The 25,179-nt window shown below is 36.1% G+C and overlaps 1 protein-coding gene across 1 annotated transcript in view; it reads left to right on the forward strand.

Annotated features, from left to right (window-relative positions):
• Window positions 1-25,179, forward strand: part of SNTG1 (syntrophin gamma 1) — a 383,856-nt gene that overhangs the window by 162,720 nt on the left and 195,957 nt on the right. Inside the window, exon 10 of the mRNA XM_059392846.1 lies at window positions 24,804-24,933. Within this exon, the coding sequence (XP_059248829.1) occupies window positions 24,804-24,933 (130 nt within the window). The remainder of the gene's footprint in view (window positions 1-24,803; window positions 24,934-25,179) is intronic.

The following is a 25,179-nucleotide window of genomic DNA, read 5'->3' on the forward strand; positions in this document are numbered from 1 at the left end:
ATGCTCTTGGATTGGAAGAATAAATATTGTGAAAATGTCTATGCTACCTAAAGCAATCTACACATTTAATGCAATTCCTATCAAAGTACCATCCATCTTTTTCAAAGAAATGGAACTTCTTTAAATACTTTGACAGTCCCAGTCTCTCTTCTTTCCTTCTGTCACTTTGATAATACAATGTTAGCTCTTATATTATTCTTCCACAGATCTATGAAAATTTGTACTTTTGTTTTTCAATCAATTTTCTTTCTGTTATACAGACTGGGTAAATTCTATTGATCTGTCTTCAAATTCTATGATTCTGTCTTCTTTTGTTTCCAGTCTGCTATTGAGCCCATTCACCATGATTTTATTTATTTATTTATTTATTTATTTATTTATTGTTGATGAGATATTCAGGTCTATCACATCTATTTAGGGTGTGTGTGTGTTTATTGCTGAAATTTTCTAATTTTTTGTTTGTTTTAAGAGCGCTTGCAATTACTAATTAAAGCATATTTATTATGACTGGTTTAAAATACTTGTCAAATAATTTCAGTATCTTGTTCATCTCAGTATTGGTGTGTTTGGATTATCTTTTTTCAATCAGGTTATAATTTTCCTGGCTTTGGTAAAACCAGTGATTTAAAAAAATATATCCTGGACTTTTTGGGTATTAAATTATGAGACTTTGGATTCTTTTTTAATCTCCCTTTTAAAACAGGTAATCCCTATATTGCCATGTAATATGAGAGCTGGATGGGTGTGTATGTTAAATTCCCTGAATCCCCACTCATACTGCGTCATTAAAAATTACTGAAATGCAAGTTGTCAAACTCCTCAGTCCCTCTAACTAAATCCTGGTGAATGTCAGATGCCAACTGGATTATGCAGTGCCTTTGACTGGAGTGTCCACTTATTTTTCTGCTTGACCCTGCTGCCACCTGGGAGGTGGAAGGGCAGGATTGACCACATTGTTTTATTGCTGCAGGATGAGGTAGATGCTCAGCTCTCCACAGTGAGACCCTGCGGACAAAGAGGAGGAGATGGAGGGAAAGCTGAGGGCAATAAGTCCCACCTCCAACCACCTCACTTCACTTTGGTGATGACAGGTGGGCATGGAAGCTAGTCTTCCTGCTTATCCATGGTGGTTAGCACGGGAGGAAAAACAGAGTACCCACTAACTCCATTTCATGTCACCTTCCTGAGTTTAATTACTGCAGGGTGGGGATGGGGGTTAAGCTTCCCACTAGGTCCCAGTGACATTATCTCAAGGGGAATGGAAATGCTGCCTGCTTCTTTGATGTGGGAGATGGAGGATCAGCTTCCTGCATGATCTCTTGAACACCACTAAGTGATGGAAACAGAGGATGTGTGTAAGGCTAGCTCCCTGCTTGGCCCTGATGAAACCTGGGGGAAAGGGGACAGTGGTTCCATTGATGCTTGACTGTATTAGGGCAGGTTTCCAAAAATATTGAATGTGCTTAGCCCACTCATTTCATAGTCCTTTAGGGAGAAGAGACTTTGTTGTAACCCTTTTTCTGTCTTGATGTTAGTGATTCTGGGTTGCAGACTCCTAGAGCACACTGTGTAGGATATATGGGCGGCAGTAAGAAAACCCACAAGACTTACCACGTGTCATTCCTCAAGTCAAAAGTTCCCTAGGCAATTAGCCTTATCCTTTTCTTTTCATTCGTCATCTCTACCTGTTGTTGGAATATGTCCATGATTCATTAATTGTGTTGGGGGGAATTTGAGAAGAATGGGGCTACTCCTTCTTGGCCAGAATTGGAGTCCGGAAGTGTTGCCATTCATGAAGATATTTTTTTTAAGTATTCATTTAATTATATTTTCTAATTATTGTTATAATTACTTCTTTAACTCATGGATTATATTTTAGATAAAAATGTATTACAAAAATTTCAAAATATTTTGGGATTTTTCTAATTATCTCTTTTGTTATTGCTTTCTAGTATAATTTTATATAGAATAATTTCAAGCCTTTAATACTTGTTGAGACTTGATTTCATCTGGTGTGTGAATAGTTCTGAATGTTCCATATACACTTAAAATAATCTGTATTGTCATTCCCTAAAGTATTTTACATATTTTACATATGCAGTATTTTACATATTTCAACTAAGTCATATTTATTCATATTGAGAAAGGTGCATTTCAGTGTGACTTTGTGTCTTTGTGTGGTGACTTTGTGTGTCTCTCCTTTTTAGTGTGTCAATATTTGCTGTATACATTTAATTTTATATTATTGGATATAAGAAGATTTAGAACTTTATGACTTTTTGATGTATAACCTTTTTATCACTATGAAATGTTCCATATCTCTGAAATTGTTTCTTGCTTTCAAGAATTGCACCAAATTTACATTATATATTCTTTTATCGATTTCTTTCAACTTTTATTAGTCTTACTCTACAAAATGTGTCCTTTCTGAGCTGTATATATTTTTCTTTTACTTCTTTTTTTAAAATCCAAAATAACAATCTTAATCTTCCAATTGGATTATTTAGTCTAGTTCTTGTAATTACTGGTATATTTGAGGTTATATCTACTGTCTTAGTATTTGTTTTCTATTCCACACTTTAAGTTTTTATTTTTTATAATTAAACATTTTATCTTGAGATAATTGTACTTTCACATGTAATTGTATGAAAGAATACAGGTATTCTGTTTACTCCTTACCCATTTTCCCAAATGATAACTTCTTGAAAAACTATAGTACCATACCACATTCAGGCAATGAACAAAATCCACTATTCATTCAGATTTCACATGTGTGAGTGTGTGTGTGTAGTTCTATAAAATTTTTCTCATGTTCACATTCTTTTATCCACAAACAAGAACAGTTACATGAGAACATAAGAACCTTCCTGTTGCCCTTCCATAGCCATGCCAATATCCTTCTCCCCAGTATGCCCGTGATCTCTAACAATCTATTAATCTGTTCTTCATCTCTATTATTATGTAATTTTAAGAATATTATATAATATTATAAAATATATAATATATAAATGAAATCTCACATTATGTAACCTTAATGGGTTGAATTTTCTTACTCAGAATAATTCTCTAGTAATTCTTCCAAGTAGTTGCGTTATTCAGTTTTTCATTTCCAAAAAAAAAAAAATGAAAAATTTCTAATTTCAAATAGTATTCCATGGTATGGATATACTGCATTAAAAATATTCACCCCTTGAAGGATATCTGGGGTCTTTCTGTTTTGGGATATTCTAAATTAAGATGCTATGAACATTTGTGTATAGATTTTTATATGAACATACATTTTCATTTCTTTGAGTAAATGCTCAAGAGCTCAATCATTGAGTTGTATGTATATTTAGTTTTGTAAGAAAGAGGTACATTGTTTTTTAGACTGGCTATACAATTCTACATCCCCACAAACATGTATGAGTGATCTCATTTCTCTACATCGTTGCCAACATTTGGTGTCATTGCCTTCTTTTTAGTTTGCATTCTGTTAGGAATGTAGCAATATGTCATTGTGACCTGAATTTGTGCAATTTAAAGGTGTCAAACATATTTTCATGTGCTCCTTTGTCACATGGAATCCTCTTTGGGGAAATTTCTTTTGTCCTTTGTTGTAATTCAGGATTTCTTTGGAGTCTCTTTTATAAAACACTAATGCCAGGGTGCCTGGGTGGCTCAGTGGATTAAGCCTCTGCCTTCAGCTTAGGTCATGATCCCAGGGTCCTGGGATCGAGCCCCACATTGGGCTCTCTGCTCAGCGGGGAGCCTGCCTCCCCCTCTCTCTCTGCCTGCCTCTCTGCCTACTTGTGATCTCTGTCTGTCAAATATATAAATAAAATCTTAAAAAAAAAAGCACCCAAATGAATTCGGTATTGTTAATTACATATCACCTTAGAAAACTTTCAACCTTTAAAAAAATAACCAAAAAACAAAAAACACTAATGCCACTCATGAAAATTTCACTCTCATGGCTTACGGTTAAGCCACTCCCAAAGACTCCACCTATTAATGCCATCACACTGTTCTTTAATATTTCATCATATAAAATTTGGGATGAGGGGAGCAGGGGACATGACACTCAGACCATAACATCATACAATTTAATTCAATTTACTAATTTTGCCTTTTCAGAAAATGCTAGAAACTTAGAACAATTTAACTCTTTATTCTTTCCTATCTTTGGACATATGACTTTTTTTCCTTTCTTCTTCTTCTTTTTTTAAAGGTTTTATTTATTAGAGAGAGAGAAAGAATGAGGCAGGGGGCGGGGGCAGAGGGAGAAGGAGAAGCAGCCTCCCTGGTGAGCAGCAAACCTAAGGATCTCAGGAGTCTGAGATCTCTACCTGAGCTGAAGGCAGACACTTAACTGACTGAGCCACCAGGCATCCCTGGGCATATTTCTGATATGATTTTTAATTCCGTATGTATATTACATTCCTCAAGATATTATATTATTATTTTTACATAACGCTTCACGTGTATCCTATCTTTAAAATTTCTGTTTTTCTTTGTTTCATTCTTTTGGGTTTATTTTTCTTCTGCTTTAAAAGGTCTCTTAATATTTCTATTACCAATATATAATTTTAAGTGCATATATTTGTTTTGTTTTTACTTCAGAAAAATTCACACAGATACATGATATAGAATCCTTTAGCTAAAACAGTTTATGAGGAAAAATAAATTGGTTGAGTCCAGATGACTCCCTACATTTTTATTTTTATGGTGCTGCAATACATCAACAGCTTTTAGCAATTGAATTAATTACACTCAATAAATATTACAGTAATAAGCAGTTATAAACATAGCACTATTCAGAGTGGATTTCACAGCAATTCATATCCAAGAGCTAATTTATTGTTCATTCATTCACTCAATAAATATTGATTTAATGTCTGTAAGTAGGAGGTGTTGTGTTTGGTTCTTTCTTTGAAGGAACTTACAGGCCAGTGGCAGTTGCAACAGTGAGGAGAAAAAAAATAAATAAAAGGTTAAATTACTAGCTCAGGATGATAAACATAGGAAATTATTTATGTTGGTTCAAAACCTAGGATATTATTTGTTGGCTGGATTTCCCAAGGTCCATAATTTTAACTTCAGTGATAAAATACCTCTTGGTTGCTGTCATATACTATTGTCTAGGTATGAATTAAAATATCACAATATTTTTTATCAGTGATAAGACAGTTTATGTTCATCTATGGTAATGACCTGGATTTACAAATATATATCAGATTTCAATTCTGAAGTGTCAATATTGTAGAGCATTGTAGTGTTGGAATGTTAGAATGGGAATGGAAAGTAGAGATTGTGGGAACTTTGGATACATTTAAATTGCTAAACTTAATTTTCCCTATATGAAAAGAGTATATTGAATTTATATAATGTTATGTGTGTGTGTGTGTGTGTGTGTGTATTTGAATTTTAGAAAGGTAGTATGTATCTTCATACATTCAATACTGAGCATGCCTCATGGCTCACAAAGGCTCAATAAATGCTTATTAAATTAGTTTTAATGAGGACACATTCCATCACTTTGTTTTTGAGTAGGAGCATCACCTACTGGATGCTTTCAAACAGTAGGAAAATCAATAGTATTGTAATAAAATCTACTGATTTGCACTATTGCTTTTAGAAAATTCCAATGGCAGCAGAATCCCTAGTGTCTTTCCAAGAGTGCTCAGCCTTTTTCTCCTGAGGTGAAGACATATGAGTTGGTGTTTTTGTTTTTGTAGGCACCTCTGGATGAAGTTTAGCACTGGAAGAGAGCAAGGGTGGTGATTGAGAGAATTATGCTTATTTAAGCATGCAAGAATTTTGTAAAATAAATTATAATGCTGGGGACAAATATGAATCAGAAATACTCAATTCATAGTTGCTCATTGAAGGATGGGACTTTTTAGAAATGTATAGTTAAAGACATCTCAGGAGGGAGGAAAACAGGTGATAATATGAAATAGAAAAGAAGTAAATAGGTAGGGAGAAAAGGCTGATTATAATACTATAAAAACAGGATCTATTATAAATAGTGTTTTAAGGTGAAGAAAGTTGTTGATTTTATCAACTATAAAAAAGAAATACTGAAAGGATCAGAAACTCATTAATTTTGGAGTGACTTAAGATGGAATGATTTCTTGGAGTTAACTGAATGGAAAACCAGTTGTTTATAAGAAGAATATTGACAGGGGCACCTGGAAGGTTCAGTTGGGTAAGCATCCAACTCTTGATTTCAGTTTAGGTCATGATCTCAGGATTGTTATCTTGAGCTCAGTGGGGAGTCTGCTTGAGATTCTCTCTCTCCTTCTCCCGTTGCTCCTACCCATTCTCTCTCTCTCTCTAAAATAAGTAAACAAAACCTTTAGAAAAAGATCAAGAAGAATATTGACAGTAAAGAAAGGGAAACTATGTAGCTATGCTAATGTAATGGGGGGGGAAAGAAGGATAGGGAATTCAAGGCATATCATGGTCAGGCCATGGTTACTAATTGAGGGAAAGGAGTCAATGCCAGAGAAGCTAGAGGAAAAACAGCTTCCTGCTTGGTTTATTCTTGCTATTCCATTATTCTTGCTATTCCATTGATCACTTGTTACTTGTGGTCCTATACAGATCCAGAGTGATTGAACTGATGGACTTTTTTCATTTTCTGTGATAGGTCGACAGGTCCACAAGGACTCTCCTTCATGTAAACCAAGAACAACCAATAACTTTCAAAAAAATATTTAACTAAATAACATTAAGATTCTACTTGATTTCTCCTACCCACAAGCCATACATGTGTTGCTTTGTATAGCACAATATCCATATATACTCCACCTCTTCACCTGTTGTTTTGCAAACTGGCCCCCTCATTCATGTTAGGGCAAGGAAATATTTAAGAAAGGGGCAGAACCCTCCAGATTGGTAGGTGACAGGTTTAATAAGCAAAGGAACTTCCTTATATGGTTTGTCTTGGGTGAATGCAAAATGAATAGATCTCTGCACCCACCCAAAAGAATCTTTAAGGGACGCCTGGGTGGCTCAGTGGGTTAAGCCTCTGCCTTTGGCCCAGGTCATGATCTCAGGGTTCTGATAAGGAGACCCATATTGGGCTCTCTGTATTGGGCTCTCTGTTCAGCAGGGAGCCTGCTTCACTCGCTCTCTCTGCCTGCCTCTCTGCCTACTTATGATCTCTCCTCCTCTGTCAAATAAATAAATAAAATCTTAAAAAAAAAAACAAAAAAAAGAATCTTTAAGTTGATAAAGAAGCCTTAATTGGGTTCAGTCACTTATGCTATCCAGATGGTTTCAACAACACCTTAATGTCCTTAGGAAAGCTCCTACTGTGGAAATGGTAAGCAAAATGTATATTCTAAGGACAGGGCAGGTGGTGAGGAGCCTCCAGTAGCCTCATTCTAGCTTGAGGATCAATTTGCCGTCATTTCCTCTCCATTACACCATCTTATGGGGTTAAGGGAGAAAGTGCCATAAACCCTTTAAGATACTAGCAAGTTATTTTGTGATTTTTTTGAAGAGGTAGAAGAGGCAAAATAGCCAACACAAAATTCAAGAACAAGAATATTTAGAGGACTGATACTACCTGACTTTAAGACAGCAAAAGCTGCAATAATCAAGACAGTGTGGTACTGAAAAATAATAGATAAACAGATCAATGGGACATAATAGAGAGCCCAGAAATAGACTCCCATAAATACAGTCAACTGAAGTTGAAAAAGAAGCCAAGACAATACAATGGAGAAAAGAGTCTTTTCAGCAAATGGTGCTGGAACAACTGGACATCCACATGCAAAATAATGAATCTAGACCCACACCTTACACCCTTCCTCAAAATTAACCCCAAATAGATCAGAGACCTAAATGTAAAACACAGAATTATAAAATTTCACAAAGATTACATTGATAAGAACTTGTATAATCTTGAGTGTAGTGATGATTTTTAGATACAACATTGAATGCATGAGCTATGAAAGAATAACTTGATAAGCTAGATTCCATTAAAATTAATAATTTATGTTCTACAAAATAAAATGTCAGTAGAATGAGAAGATAAGTTATGGATTGGGGGAAAACACTTGCAAAAGACATCTGGTAAAGGACTGTTATCTCCTGCTCCAGCCCCCCCCAACAAAAGGAAAAAAAGAAAGAAAATAAAGAGAGTTGAAGCTCTAAAACCGGACAATAAGAAAATAAACAACCCAACCAAAAAAAATTAAAAAAAATGGGTTCGAAACCTTAATAGACACCTCACCAAGGAAGTAAATGTATAAAAAGATGCCCCACATCATATATTACCAGGGAAATGCAAATTAAAACACCAATAGGATACCAGCATACCTATTTAAGTGACCAAAACTAAGGACAGTGAGAATACTGAATACCTAGGAGGATATGGGAAACTCAGAATTCTAATTTATTGGCAATGAGAATTGAGGCACTTGTTCCAGACACTTTGGAAGTCATCTGGAAGTTTCTTAAAAAACTAAACATAACACTTATCATGTGATCCAGTAACCACATTTTTTGGTATTTACCCAAAGGAGATAAAACTTACATCCATAAAAAACCTGTACACAGTTGTTTATAGAAGCTTTATTCATAAATACCAAAGCTATTTCAATAGTTGAATGGATAAGGACAGCAGGGTGTGTTAGTCAGTTAAGGGTCTGCCTTTGGTTCAGGTCATGATCCCAGGGTCCTGGGATTGAGTCCAGCATTGTGCTTTTGCTCTGCAGGGAGACTGCTTCTCCTTTTGCCTGCTGTTCCTCCTGCCTGTAGATTCTCTATCTCTCACCAATAAATAAATAAAATCTTAAAAAAAATAGCTGAATGGAGGAACAAGATGGCAGAGGAGTAGGAGATATGAATTTTTTCTGGTCCCAGGAATTCAGCTAGATAGTTTTCAAACAATTCTGAACACCTACAAACTCAACAGGAGATCAAAGAAAAGAATAGCAGCAATTCTGTGAACAGAAAAGTAACCACTTTCTGGAAGGTAGGAAGTATGGAAAAGTGAATCTGAGGCAATATACAGAAAGATAGACAATGGCAGTGGGGGAGGTGAGGGAGGGAGCCTCTGTCAGCTAGCACTGGCCAGTGATAGAATCACGAAGCAAAAACCACAATTTTTAGAAGTCTGTTCCACAAAGGAAACTCACTACAGTGGGTAAGTGGGTTGGGGGGAGGGATGGTGAAATCTTTGCTGGGACAATGTGGTCTCAGGACCCTCAGGGTCACAGAAAGACTGGGGGGCCTGAGTGTGACAAACCTCCCAGGTATTGGAGTGGGGAAGCCAGCTGCAAAAATGTAGCCGAGGAATGGGCTCTAGGCTCAGAGTTGCCATAAATCATGATCCAAGGCACAATTGACCACTGCTCTTCAAGCAGGGACCCCACAAGTGGCAGATCTGGGGAGACCCCCCCCCCCATTCTCCATAGGAGGAGTGGTGTAGGAGCATGCTTCAGGAATCTGCTGGGTTTGGAGACTTCAAGGAGGGCATGTGCTAGAGATAGATATGATCAGTCACAGGCTGGGTGAGCTCAGAGTGCAGCCAGAGACCAGGGATAGGAGTGATTAACGGCTTTTCTCTGAGGGCTCACTAAAGAGAGGGGCCCTGAGCTCTTGGTTCCTCTGGGGCTAGATATTGAGAGGCCACCATTTTCATTCTCATCCCTCAAAGGTGTATGGGAAGCTTTCAGGGAACAAAAGTTACAGAGAACAAAGCCAAGCAGATTACTTAGTTTGGCCCCTGGCAAGGGTGGTGTAATTCCACCTTAGACAAAGACACTTGAGAATCATTGCAACAGACCCCTCCCCCAGAAGATCAGCAAGAACATCCAGCCAAGACCATGTTTACTAATCATTGAGAACCACAAAACTCCAACACTAGGGGAATAGCATGTAGAATTCATGGCTTTCTTCCCCCATGATTTTTAGTCTTTCAAAGTTAAATTTCTAAATTTTTTTTTCTATTTCAACTTTTAAAAATTTTTTCCTCTTTCCTATTTTAACCAACATCTTATCAGTACCTTTAAATTTTTTAAAAAAGATTTTTATTTATTTATTTGACAGAAAAATAGGGAACACAAGTAAGCAGAACAGTAGGGAGAGGGAGAGAGAGAAGCAGGCTCTTTGCTGAGCAGGGAGCCCAATGCAAGACTTGATCCCAGGACCCTGGAATCATGACCTGAGCCAAAGGCAGCCAGTTAACCAACTGAGCCAACTAGGTGCCCCCCAAAATTCTTTAATTTTCATTTTTATAGTCATATTCTATTCCTTCATTTTATTTAGCCCTATTTGTGTGTGTGTGTGTGTGTGTGTGTGTGTGTGTGTGTGTATGTATGTTTTTATTTCTTTAAAATTTGGGGATATAGTTTTTTCTAATATCCCAAAATATACTCTAAATCTAGTGTATGGTTTTGTTCTAGTCTCCCCTTGATGACATTCTCTCCTCTTTTTTCTTACTTTTTCAACCAACTTCTTATCTTATCAATTCCTTTTTTAAAATCTTCTTTAATTTCTACTCTTATACTCATATACCATCACTTCATCATATTTATCCCTATTTTTTTGTATATATATCAGTTTTCCTTTCTTTAAAATTTTAGGAAGCTGTTTTTTCTTAGACCAAAATACACCCAAAATCACATGTGTGGCTCTGTTCTATTCACCAGCATGATCATTCTTTTTTTCCTTTCTTTTCTTTTCTGATATTTTCTGATTTGTTTCATGTATATTTTTCTGGGGTTGTTGTTACCCTTTTAGAATTATGTTCTCTCATTCATCTATTCTTCTTCAGACAAAATGATGAACCAGAAAACTCATCTCAAAAAAAAAAAAAAAAAAAGTACAGAGGCAGTACTTACTGCTAGGGACCTAATCAATATGGACTTTTGTAAGATATCAGAAATAGAGTTCGGAATCATGATCATAAAGATTCTAGCTGGGCTTGAAAAAAGCATACAAGCTACTATAGAATCCCTTTCTGGAGAAATAAAATCCCTTTCTGGAGAAATAAAAAAGCTAAAATCTAACCAAGTCGAAGTTAAAATTAAAAAAAAAAATGCTATTAATGAGGTACAATAAAAAAATGGAGACTCTTACTGCTAGGATAAAAGAAACAGAAGAGAAAAATTAGTGATCTAGAAGACCAAATGATGGAGAATAAAGACTCTGAGAAAAAGAGAGATGAACAACTACTGGGATCACAAGGAGAGAATCTGAGAGATAAGTGATACCATAAGATGAAACAATGTTAGAATAATTGGAATCCCAGAAGAAGGAGAGAGAAGGGCGGAAAGTATATTGGAGCAAATTACAGCAAAGAGTTTCCCCAACTTGGGGAAGTAAATAAACATCAAAATCTAGGATGCACAGAGAACCCCCACCCCCAAAATCAATAAAAATAGGTCAACATCCCATCATCTAATAGCAAATCTTACAAGTCACAGAGACAAAGAGAAAATCTTGAAAGCATTTCAGGACAAGAGGTCTATAATCTACAATGGTAGAAATATTAGACTGGCAGCAGACCTATCCACAGAGATCTGGCAGGCCAGGAGGACAAGCATGATATACTCAGAGCACTAAATGAGAAAAATATGCAGCCAAGAATACTATATCCAACTAGATTGTCCTTGAAAATAGGAGAAATAAAAAGCTTCCAGGACAACAAAAACTAAAAGAATTTGCAAACACCAAACCAGCCCTACAAGAAATATTGAAAGGGGTCCTCTAAACAAAGAGAGAGGGATGACTGGGTGGCTTAGTGGGTTAAGCCTCTGCCTTCAGCTCAGGTCATGATCTCAGGGTCCTGGGATCGAGCCCCACATTGAGCTCTCTGCTCAGCAGGGATCCTGCTTCCCCCTTTCTCTCTGCCTGCCTCTCTGCTTAGTTGTGATCCCTCTCTGTCAAATAAATTAAAAAACAAAACAAAAAAACAAAAACAAAAACAAAAAACAAAGAGAGAGCTTAAAAGTAACATAGACCAGAAAGGAATGGAGACAATATACAGCAACAGTTAACTTACAGACAATACAATGGCACTAAGTTCATATCTTTCATTAGTTACCTTGAATGTAAATGGGTAAATGCCCCAATTGAAAGATATAGGTATCAGAATGGATTAAAAAAAAAAAAAAGACCCAATGATATGCTGTTTGCAAATGACTCATTTTAGACCCAATGACACCTCCAGATTTAAAGTGAGGGTGTGGAAAACATTTTACCATGCTAATGTACATCAAAAGAAAGCTGGGGTGGTAATCCTTATATTAGACAAATTAGATTTTAAGCCAAGGACTATAATAAGAGATGAGGAAGGACACTATGTCATACTTAAAGGCTCTGTCCAATAAGAAGATCTAACAATTTTAAATATCTATGCCCCTAACATGGGAACAGCCTTATAAATAAGGTCTAACCAGTTAATAAGGCCAAATGTGTCATTCAGTGCTCTTGTTTCTTTATTATAATTTTCTGCTCGGATGATCTGTCTATTACTGAGAGTGGTGTGTTAAGATCCCCTAATATTAATGTATTCATATCAATATGACTCTTTATCTTGATTAACAGTTGGCTTATGTAGTTGGCTGCTCCCATATTGGAGGCATAACTATTTACAATAGTTAGATCTTCTTGGTGGATAGACTCTTTAAGAATGATAAGTGTCCTTCTATATCTCTGACTACAGTCTTTAGTTTAAAATCTAATTTATCTGATATGAGAATCGCTATCCCAGCTTTCTTTTGAGGCCCATTGGCATGAAAGATGCTTCTCCATCACTTCATTTTCAGTATGGATGTATCCTTAGTTTCCAAATGGGTCTCTTGTAGACAACATATGGATAGGTCCTGTCATTTTATCCAATCTGCTACCCTGTGCTGTTTTATGGGAGCATAAAAATAAACATGTTGAGAGTGTTTATTGAAATATACATTTCTATTGACATCATGTTTTCTGTGAAGTCCTAGTTTTTATAGATTTTCTCTGTAAATTTCTGTACTATGTCACTTTTGGATTCTTTCTTCTTTTATAGACACCCCCACCCCCTTAATATTTCTTGTAGTGCCAGCTTAGTGGTCACATACTCTTTTAAACCTTGCTGGTACTGGAAGCTCTTTATCTCTCCATCCATTTTGAATGTCAGCCTTGCTGGATAAAGTATTCTTTGCTTCATGTTCTTCTCATTTAGTGCCCTAAATATGTCTTGCCAGCCCCTTCTGGCTTGCCAGGTTTCTGTGGACAGGTCTGAAGTTATTCTGATGGACCTTCCTCTGTACATAAGAAATCTCTTCCCCCTAGCTGCTTTCAAGAACTCCTGTCTGAAATTATGACTTATGAGTTTCACAATCAGGTGTCTCGAGGTCTTTCTAGATTCTATGATCTTGGGGGGAAGCCTTTCTGCCTCTAGTACACGAACACTGCTTTCATTCCCCAGATTGGGAAATTTTTCATGGAGAATTTGTTCAACTATGTCTTCTAGTCTTATTTCCTTCTCCTCTCCCTCAAGGATCCCAAGAATTCTGACACTGGAACATTTCATGGTATCATTTATTTCCATAATTCTGTTTTTATGGCTTCTAAACTATTTGTTCCAGGCCTCCTCCTGATCCTTGTTCTCTATCATTTTGTCCTGTAGATCTCTATTCTATCTTCTGCCTTGGTTACTTTAGCTGTTAGAGAATTTAGATTAGATTGGATCTCATTGATAGCATTTTTAACTTCTTTCTGCCCTAATTGATTCCATGTTGTCATTAATGGTTTTCTCTAACCTAGCCATTGCCTAGATAATTGTTTCCCTGAATTCCCTTTGCAACATGCTGTTTTTGTCCATATACAAGAGCTCTGATGGAGAGGGCACAATCTCTGAATTTTTTTGTCCATGGAGCATTCCTCCTCCTAGTAATTTTGGTGAGAGGTGGTTGAGGGGATGTATAAGTGAATATATCAACTGTGATTCAGGCAATGTGCACCCTGGAACACTTCTGAGCAATTGGAAGACACCACCAAAAAGAAAGAAAAAAAGGGAGAGAAAAAGAGAGAGACAGGAGAGAGAGAGAGAGAGAGAGAGAGAGAACCTAGCCAGAATGGGCCCCCAAAGTAAGATTTATAAGGTATACAAACAAAAACAGACAAACAAAAAGACCGACAAAAGTAAAAGACGAGAAAAAGAAAGAAACCAGCCAAAATGAACCCCATGTGTAAGATTTATATAATACCAGAATAAAAACAAACACACAGAGACACTGACAAGAAAAATGTGGGAGGGTGGTTATAAATCCTCAGTGTGGGCAGAAAGGTTATTTTAATTCTTCCTGGTGCATCTTGATAACTTTGTTAAAGGTCTCAACTTTCCAGAGATAAAAAGAGATTAAAACTGTTTTATATACAGGGGTAGTCTTGACTAGGGGAAGAGGATTACCTTGAAGCTTTTATCTATATGTATACTAAAATAGAAAAGAAAAAGAAAAACAGATATCTGTATGAAAAAAAGTTCAAGTTAAAAGGTTATTATGGAATATGTTGTATTAAACTTCTAATTGCAATAGTAAATAGGTTAAAAAATTAAACAGAACAAGAATAGTGAGAATTACTTAAAAATAAAAGTTGTATCTATGAAATATACAGGTTTTAGGGCAATACCAGGAGGCGAATATCTTGTTTTCCCCTGACATTGGGGTTTTACAGTATGGAGACCCTGTGGTGGTTGTCCTCTCGTTCTTTTGGCTGGCTTTCTGGGTAAGGCCCTGCCATGTTTTTCTTTTTTTTCAAGCAGTCTTGCTTGGGTTGAGCCCTCCTGCCCCCATCAAGGGGCTGGGCTCTGTGGAAACCAGATTTTCAGGCTTTTGTTCTCTGGAGGTTTTTGTTTGTTTGTTTGTTTTTTTCTTTGGCAGCTTTTTGTGGCTTTTCAAGGTTTAGCAGAAAGCAAACTGCATACAGACTTCTCTCTCAGAAGGAAGCCTCAGTCCACTCCCTGCTGTGTGGTCCAGAACACACAGACGCCCCCTCTCCAAACTCTGCCCCCCCCCCCCCCCACAGGCAGAGCACATCCCCAGCCACTGCCTAGGGTTTGCTTGAAGCTTCTACTTGTCTCTGCAGCCCTGTGCCGAAACCGATTAATAACAAAATCAAAGACAAACATCAACAATAATACCATAATAATAATTGTAGGGGACATTAACACCCACCTCACTGAAATGGACAGATCATCTAAGCAAAAGATCAACAAGGAAATAAAGGCTTTAAGCGACACACTGGACCAGATGGACATCACGGATATATTTAGAACATTCTATCTCAGAGCAACAGAATACACATTCCTCTCTTGTGCACATGGAACATTCTCCATAATAGATCACCTCCTAGGGCACAAATCAGGTCTCAACTGGTACCAAAAGATTGGGTTCATTCCCTGCATATTTTCAGAGCAAAATGCTTTGAAACTAGAACTCAGCCACAAGAGGAAAGTTGGAAAGAACTCAAATACATGGAGGCTAAACAGCATCCTCCTAAAGAATGAATGGGTCAGCCAGGAATTAAGGAGAGTATAAAAAAAAATCATGTAAAGGGGCGCCTGGGTGACTCAGTGGGTTGAAGCCTCTGCCTTCAGCTCAGATCATGATCCCAGGGTCCTGGGATTGAGCCCCAAGTTGGGCTCTCTGCTCAGCAGGGAGCCTGCTTCCCTTCCTCTCTCTCTGCCTACCTCTCTGCCTACTTGTGATCTCTGTTTGTTAAATAAATAAATTTTAAAAAATCATTAAAACTAGTGAAAATGAGAACACAACTGTTCAAAATCTTTGAGATGCAGCAAAGGCAGTCCTAGAAGGAAAGTATATAGAAATACAAACCTTTCTCAAGAAACAAGAAAGGTTTTAAATACACATTCTAACCTTATACCTAAAGCAACTTGAGAAAGAACAACAAATAAAGCCTAAACCCAGGAAAAGAGAAATAATAAAGACCAGAGCAGAAATTAATGAAATAGAAACCAAAAGAACAGTACAACAGAACAATGAAACTAGGAGCTTGTTCTTTGAAGGAATTAATTAGATTTATAAACCCCTGGTCAGACTTATAGAAAAGGAGAAAGACCCAAGTAATAAAATCATGAATGAAAGAGAAGACACCAAAGAAATACAAACAATTGTAAGAACATATTATGAATGACAACTATATGCCAGCAAATTAGACAATCTGGAAGAAATGGATGTATTCCTAGAGATGTGTTAACGACCAAAACTGAACCAAGAAGAAAGAGAAAACCTGAACAGACCTATAACCAGTAAGAAAACTGAAACAGTCATCAAAAATCCCCCAACAAACATGAATCCAGGGTCAGATGTCTTTCCAGGGGAATTCTACCAAACATTTAAAGAAGAATTAATACCAATTCTCCTGAAACTGTTCCAAAAAATAGAAACAGAAGGAAAACTTCTAAACTCATTCTATGAGGCCAGCATTATCTTGATCCCCAAATCAGCAAAGACCTCATCAAAAAGGAGAATTACAAACCAATATCCCTGATAAACATGGATGCAAAAATTTTCACCAAAATACTATCCAGTAGGATTCAACAGTACATTAAAGGGATTATTCACCACAACCAAGTAGGTTATATTCCTGCAGTGGAAGTTTCATTCAGCATCCACAAATCAATCAGTGTGATATAATACATTAATAAAATAAAGTTCAAGGACCATAAAATACTCTCAATATACGGAGAAAAAACATTTGATAAAGTAAAGCATCCTTTCTTGATCAAAACTCTTCACAGTATAGGGATAGAAGGTATATATTTCAATATCATAAAAGCTATCTATGAGTATCCCACAGCAAATATCATCCTTAATGAGGAAAAACAGAGCTTTTCCCCTAAGGTCAGGAACATGGCAGCGATGTCCACTATCACCACTGCTATTCAACACAGTACTATAAGTCCTAGCCTCAGCAATCAGACAACAAAAAGAAATAAAAGGCATCCAAGTAGACAAAGAAGGAGTCAAATTATCAGTGTTTGCAGATGAGATGATACTTTATGTGGAAAATCCAAAAGACTCCACTCCAAAACTGCTAGAACTCATACAGGAATTCAGTAAAGTGTCAGGATACAAAATCAATACACAGAAATCAGTTGCATTTCTATACAGCAACATGACAGAAGAAAGAGAAATTAAGGAGTCAATCCTATTTATAACTGTACACAAAACCATAAGATACCTAGGAATAAATCCAACTAAAGAGAAAATGAACCTGTACCCATAAAACTCTGGAATAGTCATCAAAGAAATTGAGAAAGACATAAAGAAATGGAAATCCATGCTTAGGGGTTGGAAGAACAAATATTGAGAAAATGTCTGTGTTATCTAGAGCAATCTAAACATTTAATGTGATCCCTATCAAAATACCATCAACTGTTTTTCAAAGAAATGGAACACATAATCCTAAAATTTGTGTGCAACCATAAAAGACCCCAAATAGCCAGAGGAATGGTGAAAAAAGAAAACCAAAGATGGTGACATCACAATTCTAGACTTCAAGCTCCATTACAAATCTGTGATCATTAAGACAGTATGATATTGGCACAAAAACAGACACATAGATCAATGGAACAGAAAAGAAAGCCCAGAAATAGACCCTCACCTCTATGGTCAACTAATCTTCAACAGAGCAGGAAAGAATGTCCAATGGAAAAAATACAGTCTCTTCAACAAGTGGTGTTGGGAAATTTGGACAGCCACATGCTGAAAAATGAAAGTGGACCATTTCCTTAAAACACACACAAAATGGACTTGGCATGGATGAATGACCTCAATGCGAGACACGACTCCATCAAAATCCTTGAGCAGAACACAAGTAGCAATCTCTGTGACTCAGGCTATAGCAACTTCTTTTTAGACACATCACCAATGGCAAGGGAAGCAAGCATGAAAATGAACTACTTGGACTTTATTAAGATTAAAACCACAACAACAACAAAAAACAAAAAACAAAACACTTTTACACAGCAAAGGAAACAGTCAACAAAACCAAAAGACAACTGATAGAATGAGAGAAGATATTTGCAAATGACGTATCAGATAAAGTCTAATATCCAAAATTGATAATGCACTTATCAAATGCAACACCCTAAGAAGAAAGAATCCAATTAAGAAATGGGCAGAAGACATGAACAGATATTTCTGCAAAGAAGACATCCAAATGGCCAACAGACACATGAAAAAGTGCTCCACATCACTCAGCATCAGGGAAATATAAATTGAAACCACAGTGAGATACCACCTCACACTAGTCAGAATGGCTAAAATTAACAAATCAGGAAAGGACAGGTGTTGGGGAGGATGCGGAGAAAGGGGAACCCTCCTACACTGTTGGTGGGAATGCAAGCTTGTGCAACCACTCTGGAAAACAGCATGCAGGTTCCTCAAAAAGTTGAAAATAGAGCTACCCTGAAACCCAGCAATTGCAGTACTGGGTTTTTACCCAAAGATACAAATATAGTGATCTGAAGGGCCACACACACCCCAAATAGAGCTACCCTGAAACCCAGCAATTTCAGTACTGGGTTTTTACCCAAAGATACAAATATAGTTATCTGAAGGGCCACACACACCCCAATGTTTATAGCAGCAATGTCCACAATAGCCAAACCATGAAAAGAACCTGGATGTCCATCAACAGATGAATGGATAAAGAAGATCTGGTTTATATATATACAATGGAATATTATGCAGCCATCAAAACCCCCAAATCTTGTAATTTGGAATGACGTGGATGGATCTAAGTGAAATAAGTCAATCAGAGAAAGATAATTATCATATGATCTCACTGATGTGGGGAATTTTAGAAGTAAGACAGGATCATAGGGGAAGGGAGGGGAAAATGGAACAAGATAAAACCAGAGAGGGAGACAAACCATGAGACTTTTAATCCCAGGAAACAGAATGAGGGTTGCTGGAGGAGACAGGAGTGGGAAAAATATGGTGATTGGATGGACATTGGGGAGGGTATTTGCTATGATGAGTGCTGTGAATTATGTAAGATTGATAAATCACAGACCTGTACCCCTAAAACAATAATACATTATATGTTAATAAAAATAATAAAATAAAATAAAGTAGTTGAATGGATAAATAAACTGTATATTCCAGATAATGGAATATTATCCAGAACTAAACAGAAATGAGCTATCAAGTCATAAATAGACATGAAAGAACTGTAAATGCATATTACCAAATGAAAAAAAGTCAATCTGAAATAGCTACATGCTGCATGATTCCAACCATATGACATTCTAGAAAAGGCAAAACAACAGAGGCAATAAAAAGATCAGTGGCTACAGGTGTAGGAATATACAAGGAAAGGTAGAGGAAGAAATTAAGAAGTTGGGCAGAGAGGATATTTAGGGCAATGAAAATAATCTGAATGATATAACGATGGATACATGATATCCTATATTTGTCAAAACCCACAGAATGCAGAACACTAAGAGTGAATCCTAATGTAAACTGTGGACTTTAGGTGCTAATGATGTGTTGATGTAGATTCATCAATTGTAACACATGTACCACTCTAGTTAGGGAATGTTCATAATGGGGAAGCTCTACATGTGTGGAGGCAAGGAGTATATTGTAAATCTCTTTACTTTCCCCTCAATTTTGCTGTGACCCTAAAACTGCTCTTTTAAAAAGTCTTAAAAATGCAAGGTGTGAGGGGGCAAATGTTGCTTTTTTTATTTTACACACAAAAAAATTCAAAGTTAGAAAGTTACATAAAATTTTTGCAATAATTTTGCAGATAATAAATGAAGTGCGATAGAAGAGCTTTTCAGACAAAAGGAATACTAGGGAGGGGCAGAAATAACTGCATAAAACTACAGGACTTATTTAGAGAATGATGAGTTACTGTGTTTCAAATCACAAAACAAACAGGCAATTTAAACCTTGGAAAATAGGTAACAAAATAGTTCAGAAGAGCTTCCCATGTACCTCACCAAATTTTAGGTTTTGAGCCTGACTAATAAAAGCTATAATGAAGCATTCAACCAAGATAGGATGCCCAGTGAAGAAAAGATTCTGAACTTGGTGAATGTGATTTGAACTCAACAAGAAATAGAGTAAACTGCTGAAATCGCTAAGTTCCTTTTACTTTTTTTCCCTTTCATTTATCACTTTCCCAAATAACTAATAACCAAATCAAGGAAATGGCTTGTTTTCAATACCACTTGAATCAATGTTCTCTACTAGTACACAAAAATCCACTCTCTCTAAACAAACTCTGATCTCGTCGGTCTTGACTATTGCAATACCCTCCTATATCCTTCTTCATTTTATTACCATTTTTTCCCATTTTCTTCACCACCACAGAGAACCTCTCTAAAATACAAATATGAGCCTTTCATTCCAATTCTTGAATGTTTCCATTGGCTCCCCCTGACTTTAAGGATTGGGTAGAAGTGTTCTAACATGCTTTCATGCTTTGCAAAACTCTTAAGGATTAGGCTTTACTTTATCACCAACTTCATGACTTGCCACCTCCCTACATGCACATTGTCCAATTCGAAAAGCCCCCATTTCTCCCAACATGCTCATGATAATTTGGTTTTGATTAACTATCTCCTGTCCAAATGCTTTTCCTTATCGTCATCTAAGCTCTTAGCCAGTAAGAACCCAAACTTTGAAGTAATTTGACACTATTCTCTTCCTCAAATTCCATTTTAAAAATGCTGTTATTAAATCACACCCTTTCTAATGACTTTATAAGGACCTTGAGCTAATTGGTTCATTTTCACTCTGACTAACATGTATTTATTTCAGTTCCATATCATCTCATAGTTTACCAGTTACATTGGTAGTTTTTTATATAAAGGCCCATGGTTTCTCTCTGTGGACTTTGAGCCCCTCTAGTGACATACAAAACCCTTCTGCTCCAAGCCTGCCTGCTTTTCCGTGCTCATATTCCACCCTCTTCCTCATGGATGTGGCAATCCAGCCCCTCCAAATTGGTATATTTTAGTGTCTGCACTTCTTTTTCCTCATATTTGAAGTGCTGTCTCTCTCTGCTTTCTCCTGTTCACTCCTCACAAATTTAACATCTTCCTACATTTGCCTTCATGAGGTATAGAATCAGCAATGAATCAAATGAGTTATAAATGGTGTTAATAAGACATATATATAAATTTATATATATGCATAAATTATATTGGAAATCGTGTATGAACTTTTATAGTTAGCAGAACATTTCTCACACAAAGAAAGATTAAATTTTTATTTAAAAAAATTAAAATTATTTAAAAAATAACCTGCATTAAAATTCAGCAACTTTTGAGAATAATTTTCATTGCCAGAGCAATGACTAAGAATCCTCAGGAAAATATAAAAATATTGAGCAGATATAACTTCAGCTTATTTGATTCTAATATTGTAACTGTTTTTTCAGTGTGTGTGTATGTACACATGTGTGTATATTAAAAATCATAATTCTATCTGGGTATCCTCTAGACTACTAAAATATTGTTAAAGTTTAATGTCTCTCAATACCAAATAAATAGTTAATGTAGTCTATTGATTTAAAAATGTGTACCATCAAATAAGATGAAATGAAAAAAGTTTTTTTTTTCCTGATTATCTCTAGTCAGAGAAATACATTTTCTGAAAGCTAAAAATAAAAGCAAAAGCACTATAGTTCTTCCTAAGTGCCTGATGAAGCAATAAGTCCACTAAACATTCCCAAATATTGCAGTTAAGACTACATATTAATAGATTATTCACAGGAAAATTATTCATGGAGCTTCAGTGATATGTAATCAGCTAAAAATATCAGAAGCTGCCATGATTTATTTAAAACAGAGAGGACAAATACGTTCAGGACATGCCTTAATTTATGGGGCATGAAGAAACGGTTATGATCATCAGAGAGCAGAAAGAAATGTGTATTACTAAACTCAAATTAATTCTCATTTTCCATGGATGGTTGAGTTCTCTGGATGTTTTAAATGTCTTCCTCACTGCTGAATATCAAAATTAAAGATAAGAAAGGCATGTGAAGTTATAATATTCTTTTCATGCTATGCATATTTTTTTCTTGTCACAAATTCAAAAGAACGCTACTTCAAAGAGACAGACAATAGTTGTACTTTCTAAAGTCTTTTCATGTATTTTTAAGAGAAAACAAAAAAGTATATTTGAACACTTCCCAGTTATCTGTTGAAAGGGGTTAGTGAAGGGTGTAAGAGCAGAGTTCTCTAAAAATATCGGTAAGTTAGAAGCAGAGTGCCTTTGAAGTGAGAGCTTTAGCATGTGTCCACTTATAAGATATGGATTTATGTCATGGGAAGGCAAGGTGACACAGGTGCTGGAGTTGAGCGAGGCCTATGCTCTGTGGGATGTCCTTTCTTTGTTTGAGGAAGTGAAATCATGCCTACTACCCACATATACCTAGTTACAAAATACAGAAGACAGAAAAAGTATTAAAAAAATATATAAGTTTATATAATTTACAAAGCCTTTGAATGCTGAACTTCAGAAGTTTCAGTTTCTTCATAAATGGCTGAGATTTAAATACAGTTTGTGTATTTCCAAAGTGTGTCATGTTATACAACAGAGTAATTCTCAAGCTCAAACCATTTGGCTGGCTTCCTTTCATTTTGAAAATTTTATCAATGCTGTCTACTAAGCTCACATCTAAATATGCAAGAACTCCATACCAAAAAAAAAAAAAAAAAAAAAAAGTCGTTAAAGCCGTAGGGAGCCAGTTCGAATTCTATAACACTTGGTAAGCAACTTAGGAAGGACACTATATCATACTCAAAGGGTCTGTCCAACAAGAAGATTTAACAATTTTAAATATCTATGCCCCCAATGTGGGAGCAGCCAACTATATAAACCAATTAATAACAAAATCAAAGAAACACATCAACAATAATACAATGATAGTAGGGGACTTTAACACTCCCCTCACTGAAATGGACAGGTCATCCAAGCAAAAGATCAGCAAGGAAATAAAGGCCTTAAATGACACACTGGACCAGATGGACATCACAGATATATTCAGAATATTTCATCCCAAAGCAACAGAATACACATTCTTCTCTAGTGCACATGGAACATTCTCCAGAATAGATCACATCCTCGGTCCTAAATCAGGACTCAACCGGTATCAAAAGATTGGGATCATTCCCTGCATATTTTCAGACCACAATGCTCTAAAGCTAGAACTCAACCACAAAAGGAAGTTTGGAAAGAACCCAAATACATGGAGACTAAACAGTATCCTTCTAAAGAATGAATGGGTCAACCGGGAAATTAAAGAAGAATTGAAAAAAATCATGGAAACAAATGATAATGAAAACACAACGGTTCAAAATCTGTGGGACACAACAAAGGCAGTCCTGAGAGGAAAATATATAGCGGTACAAGCCTTTCTCAAGAAACAAGAAAGGTCTCAGGTACACAACCTAACCCTACACCTAAAGGAGCTGGAGAAAGAACAAGAAAGAAACCCTAAGCCCAGCAGGAGAAGAGAAATCATAAAGATCAGAGCAGAAATCAATGAAATAGAAACCAAAAAAACAATAGAACAAATCAACGAAACTAGGAGCTGTTTCTTTGAAAGAATTAATAAAATTGATAAACCCCTGGCCTGACTTATCAAAAAGAAAAGAGAAAGGACCCAAATAAATAAAATCATGAAGGATGACATCATTTAATTTTCTCTACAACAATGACAAAAAGTCAGCAGAAGACCATAAGGATATTTATACTGGCCATGGATTTTATTTATTTATTTATTTATTTATTTATTTAACATTTTATTTATTTATTTGACAGACAGAGATTACAAGTAGGCAGAGAGACAGGCAGAGAGAAAAGAAGGGAAGCAGGCTCCCTGCCGAGCAGAGAGCTTGTGTGGGCTCCATCCCAGGACCCTGGGATCTTGACCTGAGCCAAAGGCAGAGGTTTTAACCCACTGAGCCATCCAGGCACCCCTGGCCGTCGTCAATTTTAAAGAAAAATTTGGTTATTGAAATGCACAACATTCACATAAATTCAGAGAAAATTTAAAGCTGAGGAGGAGCTATGAAATTCTTGTTCAAACCATCTTTAAGAAGAGGGATAAACTGAGGTTGAAGATAGTTTACAATTAACAAAATGCTCTAGCGTATGACATCAGGTAATTTTGTATATGATGTTTAATGTTTGTGTGTCTTTTTTGTGGTCTTTCTATTGTAAATAAAAAAAAAAAATGCTTTGAAAAATGTAAAGGGGCCCCTAGGAGGCTCAGTTGGTTAAGCAGATGCCTTTGGTTTAGGTCATGATCTCAATGTTTTCAGATTGAGTCCCCCATAGGGTTCCCTTCTCTGCTCTCTCCTCCCCACTCATGCTCTCTCTCTCTCTCCCTATCTCTGTTGCTCTTTGTCTCTCTCAGATAAATAAATAAAATCTTTAAAAAAGAGAAGAGAAATGTAAAGAAGAAATCATGTCAATGAAAGTAATAAATACACTTTTATGTATATTTTTATGGTAAACGGGGAAAATAAGCCTTCTAACATGTCTTAGATATACTTCCATATATGTAACATATATTTTACAACTCAAATCTTCAAATTTATCTGAATCTTAAGATATTTTCTAGGAATTTTAAATTACATGTTTTCTGGGTTCACCCTTGTTGTTCCATTTAAAAACAGAAATATCTATAAAAATAAATAAGCAAATGTGAATTTGAAGCTGTATTTGTATTGTGTAAAAGCTTTCAACAGATAACTATTTCAACTTGCAAATAGATAAATGAGATGATGTTTAATCTGATTTGTTCTGACATATCTGCAGGCAGAATGCTTTTCAAGTCATTGCTGTGGATGGGGTCTGCAGTGGGATTATTCAGTGCCTCTCTGCTGAAGACTGTGTTGACTGGCTACAAGCAATAGCAACTAATATTTCAAACCTCACAAAGCACAATGTAAGTACTGACTCAAGGAATACCTGGCCATAGAGTTTCTCAGCTGTGGCAAATTTCTTCAGTATATATGTAGCTTTATAATAACTAGTTGGTGCTTACCTAAAAGTAAATTTATATCCATCATGAAAGCTATTCTCTAATACTTACCTAAAGAAAATCACTTTATCTTGAGAGTTTTAGCCTAGAGTATCAGTTTAAGAATACTGACACATTTAAATTTGCATTCACAAACATGATAGACCATCA

The sequence above is a fragment of the Mustela nigripes genome, chromosome 3 (assembly GCF_022355385.1).
Source record: "Mustela nigripes isolate SB6536 chromosome 3, MUSNIG.SB6536, whole genome shotgun sequence".
NCBI lineage: Eukaryota > Metazoa > Chordata > Mammalia > Carnivora > Mustelidae > Mustela > Mustela nigripes.